The sequence below is a fragment of the Hydractinia symbiolongicarpus genome, chromosome 12 (assembly GCF_029227915.1).
Source record: "Hydractinia symbiolongicarpus strain clone_291-10 chromosome 12, HSymV2.1, whole genome shotgun sequence".
NCBI lineage: Eukaryota > Metazoa > Cnidaria > Hydrozoa > Anthoathecata > Hydractiniidae > Hydractinia > Hydractinia symbiolongicarpus.
Genome location: NC_079886.1, coordinates 12,177,458 through 12,199,009, shown reverse-complemented (window position 1 = coordinate 12,199,009; position 21,552 = coordinate 12,177,458). Strand labels below are relative to the sequence as shown.

Below are 21,552 nucleotides of genomic sequence, written 5' to 3'. Positions count from 1 at the left end.
ACTATTTGGCATTTATTTAAAGTTCTTGGTATTCACCTGACGTTTTTAAGGATATAAATGTTGTGTTTTTTCATGAATTTTAATTTGTAATGACCATCTGTACCGAACAATTTGCCCTATAAGCCAAACTGCGCAGAAAATTGGTTTGTTCAAGTAGTTGAAAAATAGTTGTATTTTATTTGCATGCACTGTAAAGGTAATCCTGATTCAGTTAAGCATTGGCCCAACTTTGCACAAATTTTAACATGTTGTTATTTTCTGTTAATTTATTTGTGTCTTTAATTTATACTTTGTTTATCATTACTTTTCAAATTATTTTCGTGATTTAAAATGGGCTCCTTTTTTGTCGCCGTTTTTACTACCGAGCCTAGTGAAGCACGGCAGGATACCAGTCTAGTGTAGCGGTACGGGAATTATTAGTTTTTGAGTGTTACAACAGACTACTCTGTTACACAGGGTACAAATACCTATTATGTTTACAAATTAATCATTTTGCATTATTATTTTATGTTCAGTTGGTTTCGCTAGCACCAAGCTACAATGGTCGTTTGTTATCTGACATGGAATTTACCGAAGCTAGATTTGTATTTCGTACAGTTTCAACTGACTAAAATTCTTTTTAAAAAACTAAATAAATTAAAAATAATCGTTTTTATTGATTTTTACGTTTCAACTAGATTTCAAAAAACAGTGTTCACAAACTTGAACTCATTTTTCTACTTTCATATTTTTCATTCTCTTTCGCTGTGCCAGTTGAAATAATTAATTATTAATAACGGGAGCATTTTTTTTTTTTTTTTTGCACAATTAACTAAAGTAGATACTCCTCCCTAGAGGACAACTAAATCAGTAATACGCCGTAAAACTTCCTGCCGAAACGTCTGGTTTATTCATTTTTAATTTTGATTTATAGTTGCTATTGTTGCAGATGCTTATGGTGGTGACGTAACATGCGTATTATATACGTAAAGACCGCTTTTAATTAAGACTTTCTTGACTGCAGTTTCAACAGTTTAGTAATTGGCCATGGGCATTAGATTTAAACATAAGAACTTTTTGCAACTTTAGAATCTAAGACTATATTTCTTTCTAAACGTTTTCAGACGTGCAACTTTTATAACAAACAATAAAATCAGAAGACGCTGCAATCCGTAATGGAAACTGAGCATATTGAACGCCGACGTTATCAACACTTTAGGGGACAGCAGTCTCAACTTAAAATTGAAGAAAGCGGAACAATAGCGCTATTTTTTAAAAAAGGTTAATGTTTTTATTAAAAAATCATAGCAGATAGTGCCAGGAAGACATATGCGCCGCTTAAAGAAGTGTGAAATTGTTAAGGATCAGAATAGAAATATATATCAATCTTTTGAAAGCAATAAAAATTCCTAAGAATCCGTCTCCTGCAAAAATTCAACAACATTTTCAGATTTAAAGTAGGGTCAAATCCTCAGTAAATTTCTCACTTGACCAATGGAGGTATATACAAGTATTTAAGTTAGGAATTTTATGTTAAAATAAGGTTAATCTATTGAATTGAATCCAAAAAAACGCCCTTCCCGGGATACTTTCGTTAATGATATCAGTTTCGTTAGCCTAATAATCCTGAAACTTGCTGCAGCTTATTTTTAATTATTTTTGGAATAAGAAAATCAAAGAGAATTTCGAAAAAATTTTTAAGCAGGGGTTTGTCACGTCCATTTTCCAAAGCTCTATGTGATATTCTTTTGAATTTTTTTAGATATTTTTTTTAGTGTACGTCATAAATAGTTCAAATAGCTTTACTGAAGTTCCGCCCACCTACGCCCTACGAGATTTTCGAGATTTCTTCGTTTTCATCTATCTTTTTCCAAAAGATTTAACAAAGGTCTCTGTCCTATATACACAATATATGCACAATATATGCACAATAAATGACAATATAAACAATCAATTTTTTCGACTTTTCACCAATTGGCGCCTCAACAAAGTTTAAATGTTATTCAGTTTATTAAAATAATTCCTAAATTGCCTATTTTGACTAAATAAACTATTTTTAAGAAAATGTCACCAAAAATATATGCCAAACAATACAATACAATTTTAACAAAAAATTCTGATGGTGGCACACAATATTGCCGACAGTTTTCAATCAAAGCATGATTATCAAGGAACGGGAAGTTGTGAATGTGATTTTGACGTACAAAGACATACTTCCATCAAAAATTTACATTGACATTAAATAATGGTAAAATGACAGATAAGATTTACTTGCTTCATAATATGGGGAGAAACGATGTTTACTTGGCGCTAGTTTCTTGCTTAGTGATGACAGACATATATAGTGCAGCCCTTTGTATTTTCATTTCAAATCTGTTTTCAGAAGATATGTGATACTTGTAGCTAACAAATTCTCTGATATTGCCCTAAGCTATGCAGCTTTTAAGAATAAAATCCGACTGCATAATTGGCTTTTCATGCGACCAAAGTCACGAAAATAGAATAATGAATATTTTTTCTAATGTTATCTCTGGTGTCATCTGCCTAAAAATATTCTCCCAAAAAACAAGGCGAATAGATAAAAAAAATTGCATTTTGGTCTTTCTAGTTCAAGTATAAATTGTTCAAGTATAAATCCCATAAGCAGCTGTAATGCTAGTTCTATCACACGAGTATATAGGGGCCAAAGAGGAAAGAACTTATAAGAGTCCGAATTAAAAAAATAGCAAAAGGGTTATAACAAAGAACAAATTGTTTTGCGTCACACACAAAAAATATTTTGAAACAGAGCGAATATTTTAGTAATAAGCGCTTTAGTAGTATAAAAACTAGATAACTCAGCTAATAGAAACAGGTGAAAAAACTTTTATATGCAGTTCCTCGGAAACAATCTTTTCTTTTTTCAAGCTTTGTGTAAGGATAATCCTCTTGACATGGCTTAGCTGGGTTCCAAGCGCTCTTGGCGTAGCTATTAGCTAATTTTTTTTTTATGTGTTTATTTATTTATTTATTTGTTTATGTATTTTTTGTTTGTTTGTTTGTTTGTTTGTTTGTTTGTATTTGCAATAGGTTTTTGTGACGTGAATATCTTTACTGGCTTACCTTGTTAAATGTGAGTGCACCATGTGACCAACCATGTGACCGTGTGAAAAAAACACATTTGTCATAGGTTAGAAAAAAAATTAAAAAGATGGCGACGGTTTTTTCGCTTAAAAAATTAAACCGATAAGGAAACTTAAAGAATAATAAAATCTGTTCTTTTCATTTCAGATCTCATATTAATAATCCTTTATTAATTTATTAAATATTTTTTCTTTGAGTTCTATATATATTATTTCACTTACTAGCTTTGTTATTCATCTGTAATGCTAAATATAAATAAAATAAATAAATAAATAAATAAAAGTACACATATCTTGCAGTCTATACAAACGAATATTTTTTTATTAGTTGTTGAAGAAAAACTTTGTTAAATCATTGTACATCATTCCAGGCAAAGGCAAAGAAGGATTTAAACGGTACGGAATTTTTCCATTTCGTAGAAATGAAAAAAAAGTTAAACACGAATTCTAATAGTTATTTATTTAAAATGCACCTTCTTTCAGCCTTCTTCAAATGACAAATCAATTTTTAAAAAGGTTTATTTTTGAATTTATGTAGCCTGAAGGTAATCCTTATGGTTTGACGCATTTTAATCAAAACCTCAAAGTTAAAACAGAATAGCTGTTACGCAGGAAAAGCATTGTTCTTGTTGTATGTTTAAAACAAGACGTATGATATACGCAAACAACCTCGCGAATAAAGTTTACAAAAAGCTGTCTATCAAATTGGGATTTTTGTTACGAAGTTAGACACGACATATTTTACTATTCAGATACGCAATAATATTTGTTACACACTTATTTTTCAAAATTGATTTGTGAGACCTTCCTGAACGGAAAATTTAATTTTCGATTGGTCCGTCTTGGGTGAACCGACTGGCAGGAAGAAGAAAGACCAAAAACCCACAAACCCCAAAATTTGCGAAATTCATTAATTCAGTTAATTCTGCCTACATTCACTTTTAAAAAGTTTGGTGGAAACACCTTTATTTACTAGTTAGTTAAACAAGTGTTTTGAACACTTGTCTTATCTTTTTAAAAAAGAAAAAAAGAAAAAAAAGTAAAAATAGTTACCAAGATGAGAATCGAACACACGTCGACTCCCGTGTCGGTGCTCAGAGAGGCAAAAATTTCCATTCTTGTAGGACACATTTGCGTTTTAATACAAGCTCACGAGCTTGTAAAAATGAGAAAAATTTTAAACAAAAAGAATGACCACTGTCAGGAGGTTTCGGGTTGAATATTTAATTTTTCTGGGGATGGGGATAAAGGAGGAACCAACACTAGTCCTAATTAAACTTTTGCCAAACCTGTAGAAATGATTACAAGTAGCATTTTTAGGGATAATATTGTTGCAGCAAAAAAGCTTTCTGATAACTTCTACTTTTGTTTGCTTTTTTTTAATTTTGTATTGGAGAAAGACGGAGAGAAACGTGTAAGTCATATTGAAGAAGAACTTCAATATGACTTACACGCATTATACTCGCCCGTCATGACCAGAGGTCTGATCGGGGTGAAGCATTCTCTGATGAGAATGAAATACGGATGTGCTATGATAAATATTCACCTATATGTAAAAAAATAGATTTCAGTTTCGAATCTTGAGTTTATCATTAAAAGATGGCTACAAAGAAGACAAAACTCGAGAAAAAATCAAACAAACCAGCTCGTGTCCATTAATTATGCTAGTGAGACATTATTTATATATTGGTGAAAATTTTCTCCTTTCATTGTAGATTGTAAGTTATTATTAAAAGATATTGAAAAGAAGAACCTAAGAACAAATAATATCAGAGTTGAAGAATTACAAAGTAAAGATATACAAAAAGAAATAATCAAAATAACGGATGGATTACAACACATCATATTCCAACTTCACAAATTCCTCGGTTCCCGTAACAGAGAAACTTACTACAACAGATTCTATCGCCTTATGCCAACTAATTACTGTGTTTTTATTTGGAACTTCTGGGAATAGCGTCGTTATTTATGTGTTTGCATGGAAAAAGAGAAAATCGAGAAGAAGATTTGAAAGTTTATTATTAATTTTGGGCGTAACAGATTTTTGCGCTTCTTTGTTTGTTCCTGCTTTGTTTATGTACGGCACCGCAACACAATATAAACAGTGGCATTTTGGCTATTTCGGGTGCAAATTTATAACCAGTTTATTTCCGGTTAGCATAACTATATCGCAAGGTATTCTTGTATTAATATCATTCGAGAGGTATAAAACGATAACGAATCCATTTGGAGCAAGGCTATCGCGATCGTTCATAGTTAACTGGTTGCTTACGATTGTTGTAATTGCACTACTTCTTGTTACCCCGTTTACATACACCCTACAGCTGGTGACCGACCAAAAATATGGAATTAATACGTGTATACCAACGAAGGACAATTTTGATGTGATATTTCTATTTTCATTGGGTAATGTTGTCAGAGATTTTGCTGCTACTAGCGGTATGTTCATATTGAACATTTTAACAGCAAAAAGTTTGCACAAGGAGCACATTCTTCTAAATGAGCTAGGCATGAAAAAACGACTGGAAAATGCAAACAAGGCAAGAAAAATGCTAATGGTCGTTGTTGTTGTTTTTAGTATTTGTGTATTGCCAGTTGACGTATTCCAAGCTGTTTTTTATACACTAATCGAGGCAAATGTCAACATGAGTAAGAAGGTGTATGAGGTATTTCTTACTAGTAACACCTTTTTAACTATTCTGCAGATATCGAACAGCGCGACAAATATTTTTATATATTCAAAGATGCACAAAGACTTTACGCGAAACCTATTTGCGTGCTATCGAAAAGGGAATGAATTATTACGCGAATCGTTTAACCGCGTAACCTTCCGAAGCACTAGATCGGAAAGTATGGTTTCTTTACCAGGTCAATTGATTAAAACGCCGACACCTGATGACAATGACGTTTTCAGTACCGATTAAAAGACGCATTTTGGTTCGATCAATGTTTAAGAACAATGGAAGTTTAACACAGTGAGTGTATCAAGAATTCAAAATAGTTATTATTGTTAGTCATTCTTGCATAAACAGCTTTATGAGATCTCGCTTATGGCCGTTGTCAATAATTGCTAGTGTTTGGATTAAATAAACGCGTTAATTTATTTTCCGCCGGCAACGTTTGTATTTTGGCAACTTTTGAAGTAAGACGACTTAACTTTCAAACCAACGTATTTAAACAACCAATAAATATTTCGAAAGCTAGCGGATTGATTGTATTAAGCGCCGACCCCAAAACAATGGAAGCTGAAGACACAATTATTGTTATCTTTTTTTGCTGAAATGCATTAATAATAAATGTATGTGCAAACGTAAATGTAAATTCAAGCCAAATAATCATACGAAAGTTTTGAGATGTAAAAACATATTGAACGGCATTAGGATAGATGAACAATTATAATTGATTAAGGCTAAAGGAGGGTGGGTAGTCTAGATAATGCAAGTTAAGGAATAAATTAAAGCGTCACGAAAAAAAATAAATAAATGAATGAATGAATGAATGAATGAATGAATGAATGAATGAATGAATGAATGAATGAATGAATGAATAAATAAATAAATAAATAAATAAATAAATAAATAAATAAATAAATAAATAAATAAATAAATAAATAAATAAATAAATAAATAAATAAATAAATAAATAAATAAATAAATAAATAAAAAAATAAAAAAATAAATAAATAAATAAATAAATAAATAAATAAATAAATAAATAAATAAATAAATAAATAAATAAATAAATAAATAAATAAATAACAATATTCATGCTCCCGAAATTGAATCTCAGTGCTCCCGAAAATGCAAAAATGCTCCCAAAATTGAAAAAATATATTTAATTTCGGGAGCATGCTCCCGAAATTGAAAATATTGCTCCCGATGATAAATTAATGCTCCCGAATTTAAAAAATAAAGTTTCATTTTCGGGAGCATGCTCCCGAAATTGAAAATGTTGCTCCCGATTTAAAAATTAAATTCGTGCTGGTTTCACACGACTCTAAGAAACGCACGTTTGTTTTGGTGGTTTTGGTTGTGCATGTGCAGCAATGGCTTTGTAGACAGAAAGATTTGGTTTCAAAAAGGTTTATCTCTTACTTGATAAAGCATGTTAACTAGGTTGACTAGTTCTTTCTGAGTAAGAATTATTTTACGGTACTGTTGTCGTATTACACACATATTTAGCTAGCCCTCAGCAGGAAAATGTGTTTTAGTGGTGAAGGGAGGAAGATTACTGGCCCTCTTCTCTTTAATTAACCCAGTAATTTAAACACGGCCCCCTCTTGCTGACAAACTTAAAGTATGATTGGCATATCATATATTGATAGCATATCTCACAGATGTTTAGCTGGTTAGTTTAGTTCCTAGATAGGCATTGATAGCTATCATGCCTTTTCGGTGTTTAGTAAAGGAATACTTTATGGCGACCTTCACGAGAAAAGAATATTTAAATACGTACAAGGCTTTAAGCTAAGTACAAAGTGTTACAGGTTGTTGAAATTTTTTTGAAGACTGGGTGTTAAGCTTATAGTTAGGGACACAAATGCATGTAGAGATTTTAATACCACAGGCGATTGTTTTTGTAAGCCTGTCAAGAAAGGGGGTGTTTTACTGTAAATTGTTATATAAAAATATTATATTCTTCTACATTTTTTAATAAGAATAAAATTTAAACAATTCACACTGCAACATTCTTACGTGGCACTTTGTGAATTTGAAATTTTCTTTAATGTTAAAATGATATGTCTAATAGATTTATTTTGTGTGTTTTCTTTAACTTTTTCTCTTGGGAAACAAAACTTGTTCACAATTTTTTTCTGTTTGCATGTTATTCGTCATATTTTATAAATAATTAAAGAGATGAGTCTGCTGCAGGGGTGTTTTAAAATAAAAGACCAATCAGGTATCACCTAATTTTTCAAAATACATCTGCAAAAAAAAAAGTTGTTTTGACCATAAAAAGAATTTTCACAGTTGAAATCTTTTTCAATGCACAAGGAGTGACATTAGTATTTTCGAGGAATTTTCCGTTCAAGAATACCTCACAAATCAATTTTAAAAAACAACTGCGTAGTGCGTAACAAATATCATTGCCTATCTGAATAACAAAATATGTTCTGTCTAACTTCGTAACAAAAATCACGATTTGATATCAGCTTTTTGTAAACTTTTTTTGCGAGGTTGTTCGCGTATATCATACGTCTTGTTTATTATTTATTTTCTCTTTTGAGAATTGTAGCTTGATATATATGTATACATTAACATTCCCATGTTTCCTGACTTAAAAAAAATAACAAACTTTTGCATATTGTAATATTTAATTGAGAAATAACATTGCATTAAATTTACAAGCATTCCTGTAGTAAATTTTTTTTGTACATATTGATGTCCTATTCGTTATCATAACCAAGTTGTAGAAGTAATCAGGTCAAGTAAATATGTATAATTGGAGTTTGCTTCAGAAAGAAATATAAACAACTTGTCAAGGCGTTATTATACATCTAATGAAGTAGTCTGGAATTTAGGATTTGTCTGGAAAAGTATTGTGTGGAACTCCGATTACAAAAAATGTTGTAGCTTTCCCAATCATATTTTTTATAGTATATTATAGTTTTATAGTTTTTGTTGGGTTTATTTCTTTGGTTTAGAAAGGTAAAGAAAAAGGTTTGACCAGTGTTTATAAAGAAGAAATATTACTAAAGAAGAATCTGATAATCGTTCTTGTCATGAGTAATCCAGTGAGTATATATACCTAATTTCAAAATTTTTTTCTTTTTTTTTTGTAAAACCTCTGCACCGGTACAAGATTATAGTTTCCAGGTGCTTGTTGCAACAAAATAACTATTAACAAGGGCTCAAAGGTAAGTGGTCTACAGTGCTCCCAAAACCCTGGAGCAAAGGTGTTTCTTCTCTCTAGTCAGCAAATTTTTGTGAACTGACTTTATGTTTTGCATAACCATGACTATAGAATGTTGTTCTCAGTAACTGATGATTATGATGTTTAAACTTAAAATGAAGAATCGTTTAATCGTTTCCTTGTCTGCCACGTGGTTAATTTTTTCGGATAACTCGAACTTTTCAATCGATAAAATGGAATCAAAGATGTCAGATTTAAATTTGTTAGTTTTTTATTAACTTTCATTTTAAAATTCATTTTAAAAGGAACTTGCATGCCTCTTTTTATCGCCAAGATTACACCTTTTTCCGACAACTGCTGCTCCATCTCTTGAAAAAATATAATTTCATTTTAGACTGAAGTCGACTTAACGGGAGCTTGGTTTAACTTGAACATTTGTTAAGTCGAACTATTTTCATCAGTCCTTTTGGAGGTTCGAGTAAACAGGAGTTAACTGTATATTAATTTGAAAACGAAGTAATTATGGGTTTGGTCGTAACTCGTGCGACTACAAAGATAATTTACCTTAGACAAACCACCAAAGAAAAAAACGGAAAAGAACACTAGCAGGGACAACTCGTTTTTTAAAAAAAAATCGAAGAAGAAAAGACGATCATGGCATTAGAGTTATGTGTGGAGAGATTGCTAAAAACAGGAAACAAAAAATGTATATAGCTTTTTTCATGGAAAAAATTTTCGCATATTTTAAACTTTCACTAATGTTAAAATGTTGGCCATAAGATATTAGCGGAAAAGAAAGTTATATTACGGCCAAAGTCTTTTTTTCTGCGAAAGTTTTTTTTTCCGCAAAAGTTTCTCCACACAAATATAGTTAAAAAATCTCTAATGCGATTTAAAAGTCAATTGAGTAAGGCTCCTACTAAATGTATCTAGAACAGCAGCATTTGGACGCACTGGACCGAAGAGAAGTATACAAATTCAAGTTGTAATCACATATTTCTTTCCTAACGTGAAATGAAAATGTGTAAAAAAATTTTTTGCGTTGTGTATAGTTTGTACTTGCTAAGACATATCATCATCACAACTTCAGAAGACATAACTCTTTTACCGCGTCCGTTCACTGAACTTTAAATACATCTGACACAAAATGACTGATTTAATTACCAAGGTTTACATGGAATCTAAAAACACACCCACGGAAAACCGTCTGGATAAAAAAGAAGACGATTTTTAGTTAGTACGATTTTCTAATAGGAAAGGATTTGTTTTTCACTTTCCAGTTTGATCTTTTCGCGCGTGAACGAATTTTCGCACAGTTATTAAAAGGTACGCAAAAATTGGTAGCCCGTGAACTGCAATACACTTAAGGTATTTACGGGACTTTTAGTGCATGCAACCATAAACATGTTCGACTGTTACCTTCATTTCTAGCAACGTCACCCTTTCCAATTCATGACGCCCTTTGTTAAAAACTGGAGACCGGAAAACGAATAGAACAAGAAAACTCCAACATATTAACGTCGCTGAATTTCTTAACATGATAGTACTCGCTGCGTTTGCAAATGAAACCAGCCTAGTTCTCAGAGCCCTTTAAATTTCAAAGGCGTTGCACTTCCTGAGATGCCTTATGACAAGTAAAATGCCCCGGAAGCGATTACGGTAACGAAAATGGGAAAAACCAGATTGATTATTCGTTATAATTAATGACCTGCACAAAGAAAAACGTGATGTTTGCTGCCGTACCTGTAAACAAAGAGAATATCATATCAATGGCATCATATGCACGTAGCACAGGCAAAAAAGTGGAGTAAATAGCTCCCGAAAATAAAATCCTTGAAATTTTGTTTCTCTTCAAATTCTTTCTTAATGGCTAAATGCATTCGATTGCGACTTCTGACTGTTAACAAAGACGAGATTGTCAAGGGCAAACTAGTGAATTTGCAAAAAATGTCCTAGGGCAGCCGTATTTTTAGTAAGACTACAAATTAACTATGCTCCCGAAATTAAAAATCAGAAGTTTTTGTAGTTTTTGGTCATTACTTAAGGCCCAAAGTATAAAATGAAAAATTTTGGCAATAAATTTTGTTTATCTCGATGTTTTCTAACAGCACAAATCAAATAACTCGGATAAAAGTGCTGTATAGACTCCCATCATCGATAACAAGTGTTGCGACAAAACGCGTTTTAAGGCTCGGTTCGAAAAGTGTACCTGATATGTTACACTTATGAAAGACTTTCGGGCATCTAAAAAGTTGCGTTTTTCTAGATAGATATCGGAATTTGTAGGTGGAATTGGGTGGGATTAGTGTGTTTTAGACACACCGAAGAGACATTGTTCCTGGCCAAAAGACACATTTCAGGGGGTTCGCAGTAGTGAAATAAATATGCTTGCTCCCGAAAATGAAAACTATGTCTATGAGATATAATTCCTTGGTTCCCAGTCAATCGTCTAAAATTTTGCTAGCAGAAGGAAGTACTTATTGGAGTACCTCTAAGTCATAATGAAATTCAAGTCATTTGCCCCAAAATATACCTAAAACTATAGCAGTTAGTTAGAACAATTTTTTCAATTTCGGGATCCTATTACCTTAAACATGAATCTACAAATAAATAAATAAATAAATAAATAAATAAATAAATAAATAAATAAATAAATAAATAAATAAATAAATAAATAAATAAATAAATAAATAAATAAATAAATAAATAAAAAAATAAATAAATAAATAAATAAAAAAATAAATAAAACAAAATGAATAAACAAGAAAAAAAACAAGCTTTAATGGAAAGCGAACCCCTAAGCATGTGGGTAAAGCCAAGCTACAGTAATTTTTAAATCACCAAACCGGTAATAATGTTCTTCCTCACATATCTTTCAATTGTTAAAGTTCTAAAACTTTTTATATTTCGAACTCGAAAGGAGTTGGAAAATTTGTTCAAGGGAAATGAACAATTTATTACATAACGCGGCACAACAGGTATTCCAGGTGGAAAGTGTTCAAAGATAGTCCACTATAAAACTACTATTTGGATTCTTCGAAATATGATGTATTGAAAATGGAAAAAAAAATATTAACGGCTTTAGGAAAATATTGCGTTACTACAGTAGACTCTCTATAACTCGAACAGCCACGTGGAATTGGACACCGTTCGAGTTATAGAGAGGTTTGGGTAATAGAGAGTTGGAAGTTTTTCCAAGTTTTTGTACAAATTTTGTATAAGTGGCCAATTAAGCGTGATTGTTTTCCCTTATATGGAATTGGGACGAATTTTTTCTTTGTGCAGGACTTGTTCTTTTCTTTACATTTTGTCCCAGCAACAGACGCCATGATTGTAAAACTTCAATACCAAAGAATCGTGTTTACGTTTTGTTCGAATGACATTCGAATCATTTAAGACCCTTCACACATGTAGTTCTAGATACATGTTGCAACGTTCGAGTTATAGAGAGGAAATACCCAAAGAGATAAAAAAACGTTCGAGTTGAGGTGAGATTCGAATTATAGGGGTTCGAATAATAAAGAGTGCACTGTATTTAAAAATATACTTTCACTTAAAAATAATTTATTTTATGTTTTATTTATTATACTTCAGTTTTTTAGCATGCTGAACAGTCTGGACTGATTGGTAAAGATAAGTGGATATAAAAATAACAGTTATTTGTTTTTTGTGAATAAATGGAAATATAAAAAAGGATTGTTGAACCTGCAATGAATATGAATTAAAATAAATGTATTAACTTACAGGTGTTATTATGTCATTACGTTTTCCCAATAAGCACTGGTTATTTAGTGAGATGTTTTATAAGAGTTTTTTAGGAGACATTCAGCTCAAGAATAAAAATAGAATATATTGCATTTTCTCCGTTATTACTAGCACGAAAAATTTCTCTAACGTGGTTGGCTAAGAGGAGACACTTTTAATATATAAACAACAAACGTTTAATAGAAAATAATTTCGAATGTTATCAAAACAAAACTTTTGAAAACAAAGATTTTTTTCTTAATTCGTCTGTCTGTAACATGCATATGCAATTTTTATTGTCCACAATTTTCTACAACGACGTTATTGCATTTCTATAAAAAATGCTCCGTATTTTATGAAAATGTGAATTACGAAAAGAAACAAACTACAAGAACTAGATATATTATGTACTAGTCACGGTAAATTTACTTTTATGATTTTTGAAGTTTCTCGTATTTCGTTTCATTTTAGAATCCTGTTAGAAGTTTCGCACTACTGATAAATGAATTATGGCACTAAAAGTCTCGTACAGTATGACGTCTAAAGTCTCCGAAATAACCAGACAGGCATATCCGAACTTAAAAATAAATGCCATATTGTCTGTACCGTGCGATAACTAGTATACTTATCTCCTAAAAAAGATTTAAAATCCATTTTAAATGGCAAAAATACGTTTATCGACAGACTTTTCTCATGGTAATAAGATTCCGAACGCCATTTAATCTAAATTTGTTATTATGAGAGTAAATTAATAACCGATATAATTAATCTAAATTTGTTGCTTGTGTTTCTCAGTGAAAACTTAATACGCTTGGAAATAAACACTTTAAGAAATTTAGAATTAAATAAACATAGTGCTTGATTTTATTGAAGAAAAGTTGTTTACAATTGCATCGTATTTTTAGTATGTTAAAGCAGTATAATTGTCATAAATTCATGACAAATATTTAGATAGGCAGTGTGCAAATATAATTTAGTAAGTGCATAGTTACCTTGTCTAGTCATGTACTTTTTGTGATGCTTTACACAAGAAAGGGTGATAGATATTTTTCCGTAAAAAATGTATGTGCCAATTTGATTTTAAAATGTTCCAATTTATATTAACGAATGATCTCTGACAACATCGCTACACGTTTATTTTTTTATATAAGAATATGCTTTATAATTTATTTATTTATAAAATTTTTTTACAGGATAGGTGGTTTCAGTTTATATACATAATGTTTACATATATATTTACAAGTGTAAAATAACTGCTTTCCAAACGAGTCCTGTCAAACTAACTAGGAAATTAAGTTGGGGTTTCAGGTTAAAAACAATAGGCTGTTTAGTATATTATACGATACAAAGGTTTTAATAGCTAGGAGACCCCAATAGCGCCTATTCTTGATTCTAATATTTCTGTTTCTTGTAAAAAAAAACATTGCGAATTGTACAATCTGCACGCTCGAGAATGTTGATAATTATTTCAAAATACAAGGATTGCAATAATCAGTTAATAAGTTAGTCTCCGCGAGGGCAAATCATGGCGAACTCTTCTCTTCTTCAATTTTTGTTTTAAATATCAGAATAAAAATGAGAGTCTCTATTTCTACTTCTATGGTCTATAAGAAAAAAAAAATTCGGCTTGCTAAAATAAAGATTCATTTGTTTAGCACCTACGTTCGATGAGCATTTTTGTCTAATAAATGTTTGAAAAATAGTTGTGGACATGAAGATAGAAATAAAGAAAGAGATTGAACTCTTTTGTTTCTATTGAAATCATCCGTAATGCGATCAGTTGCAAACCTATTCATGTTGTCTTTTTAAATTCTGGCGCGTGTCAGTTTTAGTAAATTTCATTGGTCGAGAAAACAATCGAATATTAATAACATTACGTAATGATTAGCGGGTCAAATAGTTCATTTCAAAATAGCTGACATGCCTTTTGTGTGTCAGCAAAATCAAAGTAATGGAAATAGGTCAAACTAAAATTTTAGTATCTTTCAAATCACCTTCGTCCCCAGGGATTTTTGTCTTCTTGATATGAGAGATAACTGCAATAAGCGTCTTTAAAGCTTGGAAACAAAGGTGTGCTGTTTTATTAGCAGGTTACATAATACTTAATATAGTCTAGCTATAGCTAGCTAGGTACTTCCTGAATAAAAAATTTTTTTGCTGAACTAGGTACTTCCTGAATAAAAAATTTCTTTGCTGAACTAGGTACTTCCTGAATAAAAAATTTCTTTGCTGAACTAGATAGTTCGTTGTTAGATGTCAAATGCAGTTTATGGAAAAAGTTTTTATTTTTGTGCCATTTTGAATCCTATAAAAAGAACAAGGAAGTGAACAGAAGGGCAGACTAATTTCTGGATATATGTAGACAGCTTCAGGTATAGTTAAAGCTTGCCTTAGACATTCTGAAATTCTGTTATGTAAAACAGCAGAACCATTAAGGGATATTTTGGATAATTATTATTTGCAAGAACTAATTTGCAAAGTACTTTTTAATTTTTATGAGAACTAAGTTGGCAAGCTCTACTTTTGTTTAAAATACCTCCTTAATCTGAATACAAATATGAGTATATGTACTGAAAGGGATATAAGCTAAAGGCTATTTTCCACTTTAAGAAAATTTTGTGGAATGGAATGAGAAGGAATGAAGAAATTTCTAAGCATCTTAAAATGTTTACATACATGAAAAGAAAATGTTCTTGTCTATTCTGTTCTGAGCAAAGTAAAATCGAGTTTAACTAGTAGTGAATTATTTAGACAATCAGGTTTTTTTCATTTTGTGAGAATTGCGCGCTGTATAAAAATGTGGGCAATATTATGAATGGAAATTACAAGTAGAAAATGTTCTATTCTGTTCCTGTCCATTCCGTTCCACGGAAAATTTTCTTAAAGTGGGAAATAGCTGTTAAAGTGTCCAGTGAAGTGGGCTATAAAATACTTCTTGTTCGAAACCATACTTTTTGCCAAAAATAAAATTGAAATAAAGACTTGAAACTGATCATAGTTCCTGAGTTTCTGAAGTTAGTCGTTTGAACGATTTTTGACAGTATATCAGTTTTGATAAAGATACATTTGCAAAAAACATTATAAGCAATTCTCATGATTGAAATTGTCAGATAGGGTCTAAATACAAGTATGTGCCATGCTTGATTGGTGAAAGCTACTCTGTCATTAAAAGACTTTCTGTTCAAATGGGTCAATTTTTTAACGTACAGCGTCTTAGGCTGCGAGTGGGTTGATTTTACCTGCCTCTGTATGAATACGGTTATTATTGAAATTCATATATTTCTTAGATACGCTAGATTTCCCCTTCTCCAAGTTTATTATAACATTTTTAAGATTTCGGATTACATCCGAGATCTATACATATTTATAGGATTTATTCTTGTGCATCTGATTTCAAACAAATATATTGCTATTGCATTTTACTGAGAAATAAGGTCTCTAATCCTATCGTAATTTGCAAACTTTGAAAAAGTTGAGCTAGCTAATAGCTAAACGTAAACAAAGTACTAAGCTAAAATACAAAATGTCATCAGCCCGTCTGCAGTAAGTTTTTTTATCACCTGCTACGTGCTAAGCATATTAACAGCTTTGTTTTAGCTAGCTATCGCTAGCTAGCTAGCTACAAACACTTACTAAAAAACACGGCTGTTGTTTTTATTATTTCAGCAGCCTACTTTCTTAATGTACAACGCAGCACCAAGACTGAGTTAGTTATATTTTAATCAATCTAACAAAGTAACACCAAAATGTTTTTCATAAATTTTGCTAACTAGCAAAACTGATTAATCACGGCTTTATGCACTATTTTATTTTTAACCTAAAAAAAATGCTGACTAAGGAAAAAAATAATCATAATTAAGCTAAATCGTGATAGCCAATTATATTTCAAAATCCGGTCAACGATACCAGGGTATTTTTCGACGTCATTTCTCATATAAAAAGGCAGAAAACCCTGGGGAATCTATTAATGAAATTACACCATTTAGAAAGAAAAATAACTATTAACTCTTCTACTTTTTTCCATTTTTGACTCACTCTTGACTCATAGCTTTCACATGCTAAATTTTAGTAAATCTTTTAACATATTCTGCTTCATAGAGAAGGTTAGGAAACTGATTAAAAAAGCTGATTTTTTAAATAACGAAGATAATTAAAAGTTGTTTTGACAACTCACTTTTCCCCTGAGAGAGAAAAAACCATACAACATCTTACAAAGATGACGTGCTTTGTTTAAAAATCACGTTTTTTTACATATAAACAAACAGCCCGCGGAAGGATTACGTAATGGTTTTTTGTTAAAATTCAGTGAAATGCACATCGCGCATGGATCAAAGGGATGCCGAAACAATAACAATTTGAATAGAATTTAAATGCGTACTGAGATGAGTTCAATCTCCTTCTCTTTATCTACCTCAATGTTGTAGACAAGAAGAAACACATTGGTGATGGAAAGTATATAGAAGCTTGGTGGATAGCAATAGCCTTTTGTGGACAAATGATGACATCACCAAAACGATCCAACTTAGCATTGTTTTTTGATGCCATATCATTTTTCACATTTTAAATAGTTGCTGTGTGAAGACTAATGTTTATAGGGGGGGAGAGGGAGGGGTTAAAATTACCTTCCACTTCCTTTCTCCCCACCTTTAAAAACCAAGAGCCCTGATAACGCTAATCCGTTACATGACTTTAAACAGCACTCTTAACATACTTTTTAACGCAGACTTTCCGTTTAAACAGAATTGGCAGTGCCTGCGTGTAGGACTCGTCTTGCAATGTTTACTCCCACATATCTTGAAGCAGACCAAATGTTTACAATATTATTAGATCTATCTGTTTTCTGATAAATAAAAAGAAACTTTCCCAAACACCAAAAGGAACAGAAAGCGTAAAGCCATGGCATTAACGTGCTAACTTTGGCAACGTCTAAGACATTTGAGAACGAATTATGTTGCCACGACACATCTAAAGTAGACGCGAGTCAAAGTTATGCAAGACAGAGACAATATGAAAAGAGAAAAGCTTACTCATGAAACAACTTATCAAACACAAATCATGTATATCATATCAATCCGATCTTTATGCAAGAGTTTGTTTTCGCCGTATATACAAGAGCAGATCAATACCTTCGCAGCGCATACAATAACCAAAACGTCATGATGTTGTATGGCATGATGTTTTATGGCAAGATCTGGAATCTGTAGCTAGCTGCTTAATTGATTTTATTCATGCTATCAGGTTTCCAAAGAGTATGTTAGAGTATCAAGTACAAAAATGTTATGTTCTTTTTATATAATATACAATTATACACGAATTCGATTTGTTTGTTATACCTTGATGTCTAAGTGCTTCCTCCGAAAGTTAAACTAAATTTCCGGACAGGGTTGGATTTGTGCTCATGCACTTCAAACACACTGGTTTTAAATGCTGCCTTTTCTACGACTAACACTTAAGACAAATTGGCCATCCAGGTTGATCAACAAGTCGAAAATCAGGTCTACGTGACGATTTGTCTTGTAGACGGATAACTCAGTGGTTCAAACGAGAGCCCTAGAAGTGCATAAATTCAGTTAAAATTTGAAAGGAAGCCCGAACACATTAATGGATAACGAAAGTATAATTTCGACCTTCAAGAGATCATTAATTTTATATATAATACATAAAAATTTTATATATATAAAATTTGTTTTCAAACCACACATGTACGGAAATAGCATGCGTACTAAGGAATATAGGTGGGTATAGGCGTGTCTTTAGCAAAATTGCCGTTCTCATAAGTTTCAAATTTTTCCGTAGCTAAAAAGTAAATATTGTGCACACCTTTGGTGTCTTTATGTTTTTAACGTTCTTATTAAAAAATTTTTACATCGCCTGTATTGTCTTTAAAATACTTTTTTTTATTAAATTTAGATTATGACCTTTATGTTGGTATAAGAGGGGCAAAGTGGCAATAAAGACACAACCCTTTAGCCCTTCACAAAATCTGATTGGGTAATACATATGTGATAAAAATTTTCCGGCTTGACATCATCAGCAATCTAAAAAAATGCTGTTAGCTTCTCCCCAATAAATTTATCGCTTTGTTTTCATTTTCTATTATTTATATAAATGCAACATATGAAACAATTCTCTCAATCAAAATTTATATTGCACTATAGTGGTTCTTTAGCAAAGCCTATACCTTATCAGGAAAAAAGAAACTGGATTTTAGGTTAGTCGAAAATTATAAGTCGAGGACAATTTTAGTCATTAATGCACAGATTTAGTCCCTTTGCCTCGACTAAAGTTGGGTCTCCCCTTATTGTTTAAAAACGATGCTGTGAAATTTTTTTTTTTTACCTGTTCCTCTCTTGTCACCATCAAAGTTCATTGGTTAATATGAATACTGGTCTATTGACTTTAAATAGGAAAAAATAAGAACATTTCCATAAAAATAAGTCGTTAATTCCCCTTTTTACCGCGATAAGGTAACTGACGGTATTAATAGGTGATTGCACCTTCGTTACACCCTCCCCAGGAAAGTTTAAAATGTTTTTAAAATTATAAGCTCTTAAAAGAAGTAGATGTCATAATCAAATCTTACCAGGTTGGTTATTTTTGTGCATGTCGCTGGTTATATTGCCATATCATTCTAACAAGAACGAAAAATAAAATCAAGCCAGAACATATGGCGAGCAAGCGTAAGAACCAACTGTTGGAGGGATTAAGGATATTTTTACTTTTCGATTGACTCACTGATTTTTCAGGAAGCTAAACATAAGAAAATATATATGATAATAACGATAGAGACTTTTAATAAAAATTGAAATAATGACTTAGACAAGTTAATGTTTTAAACAGGTTTCACGAAATTGAACATAAAAAAAAATCCAATGTCATCACAATGCCTGAGTTCCAGAATTTAGCTGATTTCAGAGACACCGTTGAGTTGTTTTTTACAGCATACGTATGAACAGCATAAGTACGTGTTCAAAGAATATTAAAATCATGTTTGAAATAAGTCAGGTAAGTCTAAATGTAACGTGTGCTACCTTTGATTATAAATGCTTTAGCCAGTCAAGAAAAGTTGAAAGTGCACTATAACAGCGCTGTGGTGGCATACTAAATGAAAAATTATTTCGTTAGAAATAAGATTAAAGTTTATAAAAAAGGAATGTCTTTGTTACTGATCCAGCTCCATAATTGTGATTTTAAACAATTGAGCTTAAAATTAATATAAGTATTAGAGGTAAGAAGAGAAAGGATCGCCAGCAAAAGCAGTTATTAGTAGTCTAGGTATCTTAAGAGAAGAATTCAATTCCTGGAGTGTTTCTATTTTATTGGAAAAATTGTTTTTATGAAACAAAGTGTAAGCATAACAACGCCAATCACTTTCTCTTGGTTGACACTTAAATATTGCAAGAAACACTGTTTTAAACTTTTCGTCGCCTGGTGCAACAACATGCCGTAAGCCTACACGTGTGTGATCCAAGACGTCTGCTATCCTTATTTTGTTGTCCTTTGAGAAAAAACCCGATGAAAGCCGGCGATTAGCTCCCTAAGATGGTGTACTTTATTTTTTATCGTGATAAGTTTATTTTTTAAATCTGAAACATTTTACGCAACTAAAAAATGAAATTTAAAGGCAATGCTGTCGGAAGAAATAAACACGAATTTAAATTCACACTGGAAACGCAGTTCTCTGCGGCGCGGCACTTCGCCGCATGTCTGTTGCGAAGGATGTATGCTGGAGGAAGACCCGAACCCTGCACAGAAGTGACTGGCGAAGCGCAAGAAGATTACGAACTTGATGACTTATACTTACTTGGTGGTGGTTTTCTTGACAGTTATAATGATTTCAATAAATATTAGACTGCTGTTGTAACGGAGGCATGAAAATAATAAAGCTGTTTAACGTTGTAAATACTGTGAAATAATTTGCAAGTCACAACGAGGTCTCACAAGGCACTGCCAAACATGCATTACATTCAGCATCAAAATCTGGTAGTTTCACTCTTAACGTATTACAGCTAACAAAGCAAGAGAAATGTCTAAAAAAGCTTCACCCGTTGACTTGAAATCAATTACCAACACATGTGCTTAAACATGTTCTAATGATCTATGCTTACCTGAGAATATATGATGCTTGTTCTAAAAAGAAAAAAATAATTTCTCAACTGACGATACCATTGAACTGATGAAAAAGTTGAAACGGTTGAAAAGTATTCTGGTAATGCTGAAAATTCTATATGCATTTTTATGGTCTATTTGTAAGAAATTATGCTACCATCAGGATTTGAAAAAACACAATTCAACAATATTTTACTTAAAGAAGTGGCAAACCATATGTTGTCTCATTCATCACGCATTGGAAGAGATACGCCGAAAGATGGTATGTAAATGAGAAAATATAATTAACATGTGTTTTTTCTGCCCTTTTATTCTATATGACTAGGAGAAGTAGTACCGAATTCTTCTTTGTCTGATTCCTCCGTAAAAAAAGACTGAATAAATAATTTTAATAGCCAATGCTATTGTTTCTTTAAAAAGTTGTGGGTATAAAAATAGCCGGTTTGACAATTTTAATCCATGTGCGGAATGTAGAAACTACCGAGAGTTCTTCTTTCTTTTCGGCAACGGAGTATCATCTATAACGTTAAATTTACTTCTTTTTGATGTGGTGACATTTATTTCTAACAATTGGCCGTATAGAAAACTGACTTTCGATGCTGTTATCACTATAACCAAAATCTCTCCCTGGTGGGGTTTTGTAGTGCGATCCAATAGTACGTTGGGTGCCAAAGTAATTATCTAAATCAATCTGACAAAATTTTTCTGATAAAACTTAACGTACACCATGTTCGAGTAGGAATTT

General features: G+C 31.8%; 1 protein-coding gene across 3 annotated transcripts; it reads left to right on the top strand.

The window, feature by feature from the left end:
• Nucleotides 1-2,671: 2,671 nt before the first annotated feature.
• Nucleotides 2,672-13,893, top strand: LOC130622133 (neuropeptide Y receptor type 1-like). 3 transcript variants are annotated; one of them, XM_057437544.1, is made up of 4 exons: nucleotides 2,672-3,497; nucleotides 4,817-7,235; nucleotides 8,746-8,835; nucleotides 9,349-12,697. In XM_057437544.1, the coding sequence occupies exon 2, from the start codon at nucleotides 4,928-4,930 to the stop codon at nucleotides 6,023-6,025; it is 1,098 nt and encodes a 365-aa protein (XP_057293527.1). In that variant the 5' UTR covers nucleotides 2,672-3,497; nucleotides 4,817-4,927; the 3' UTR covers nucleotides 6,026-7,235; nucleotides 8,746-8,835; nucleotides 9,349-12,697. The 3 variants fall into 3 exon arrangements, with proteins under 3 accessions (XP_057293527.1, XP_057293528.1, XP_057293526.1); XM_057437545.1 differs by lacking the exon at nucleotides 9,349-12,697 and adding an exon at nucleotides 13,170-13,893 and having other exon boundaries at nucleotides 4,817-8,835; XM_057437543.1 differs by having other exon boundaries at nucleotides 4,817-8,835.
• The last annotated feature ends 7,659 nt before the right edge of the window (nucleotides 13,894-21,552 follow it).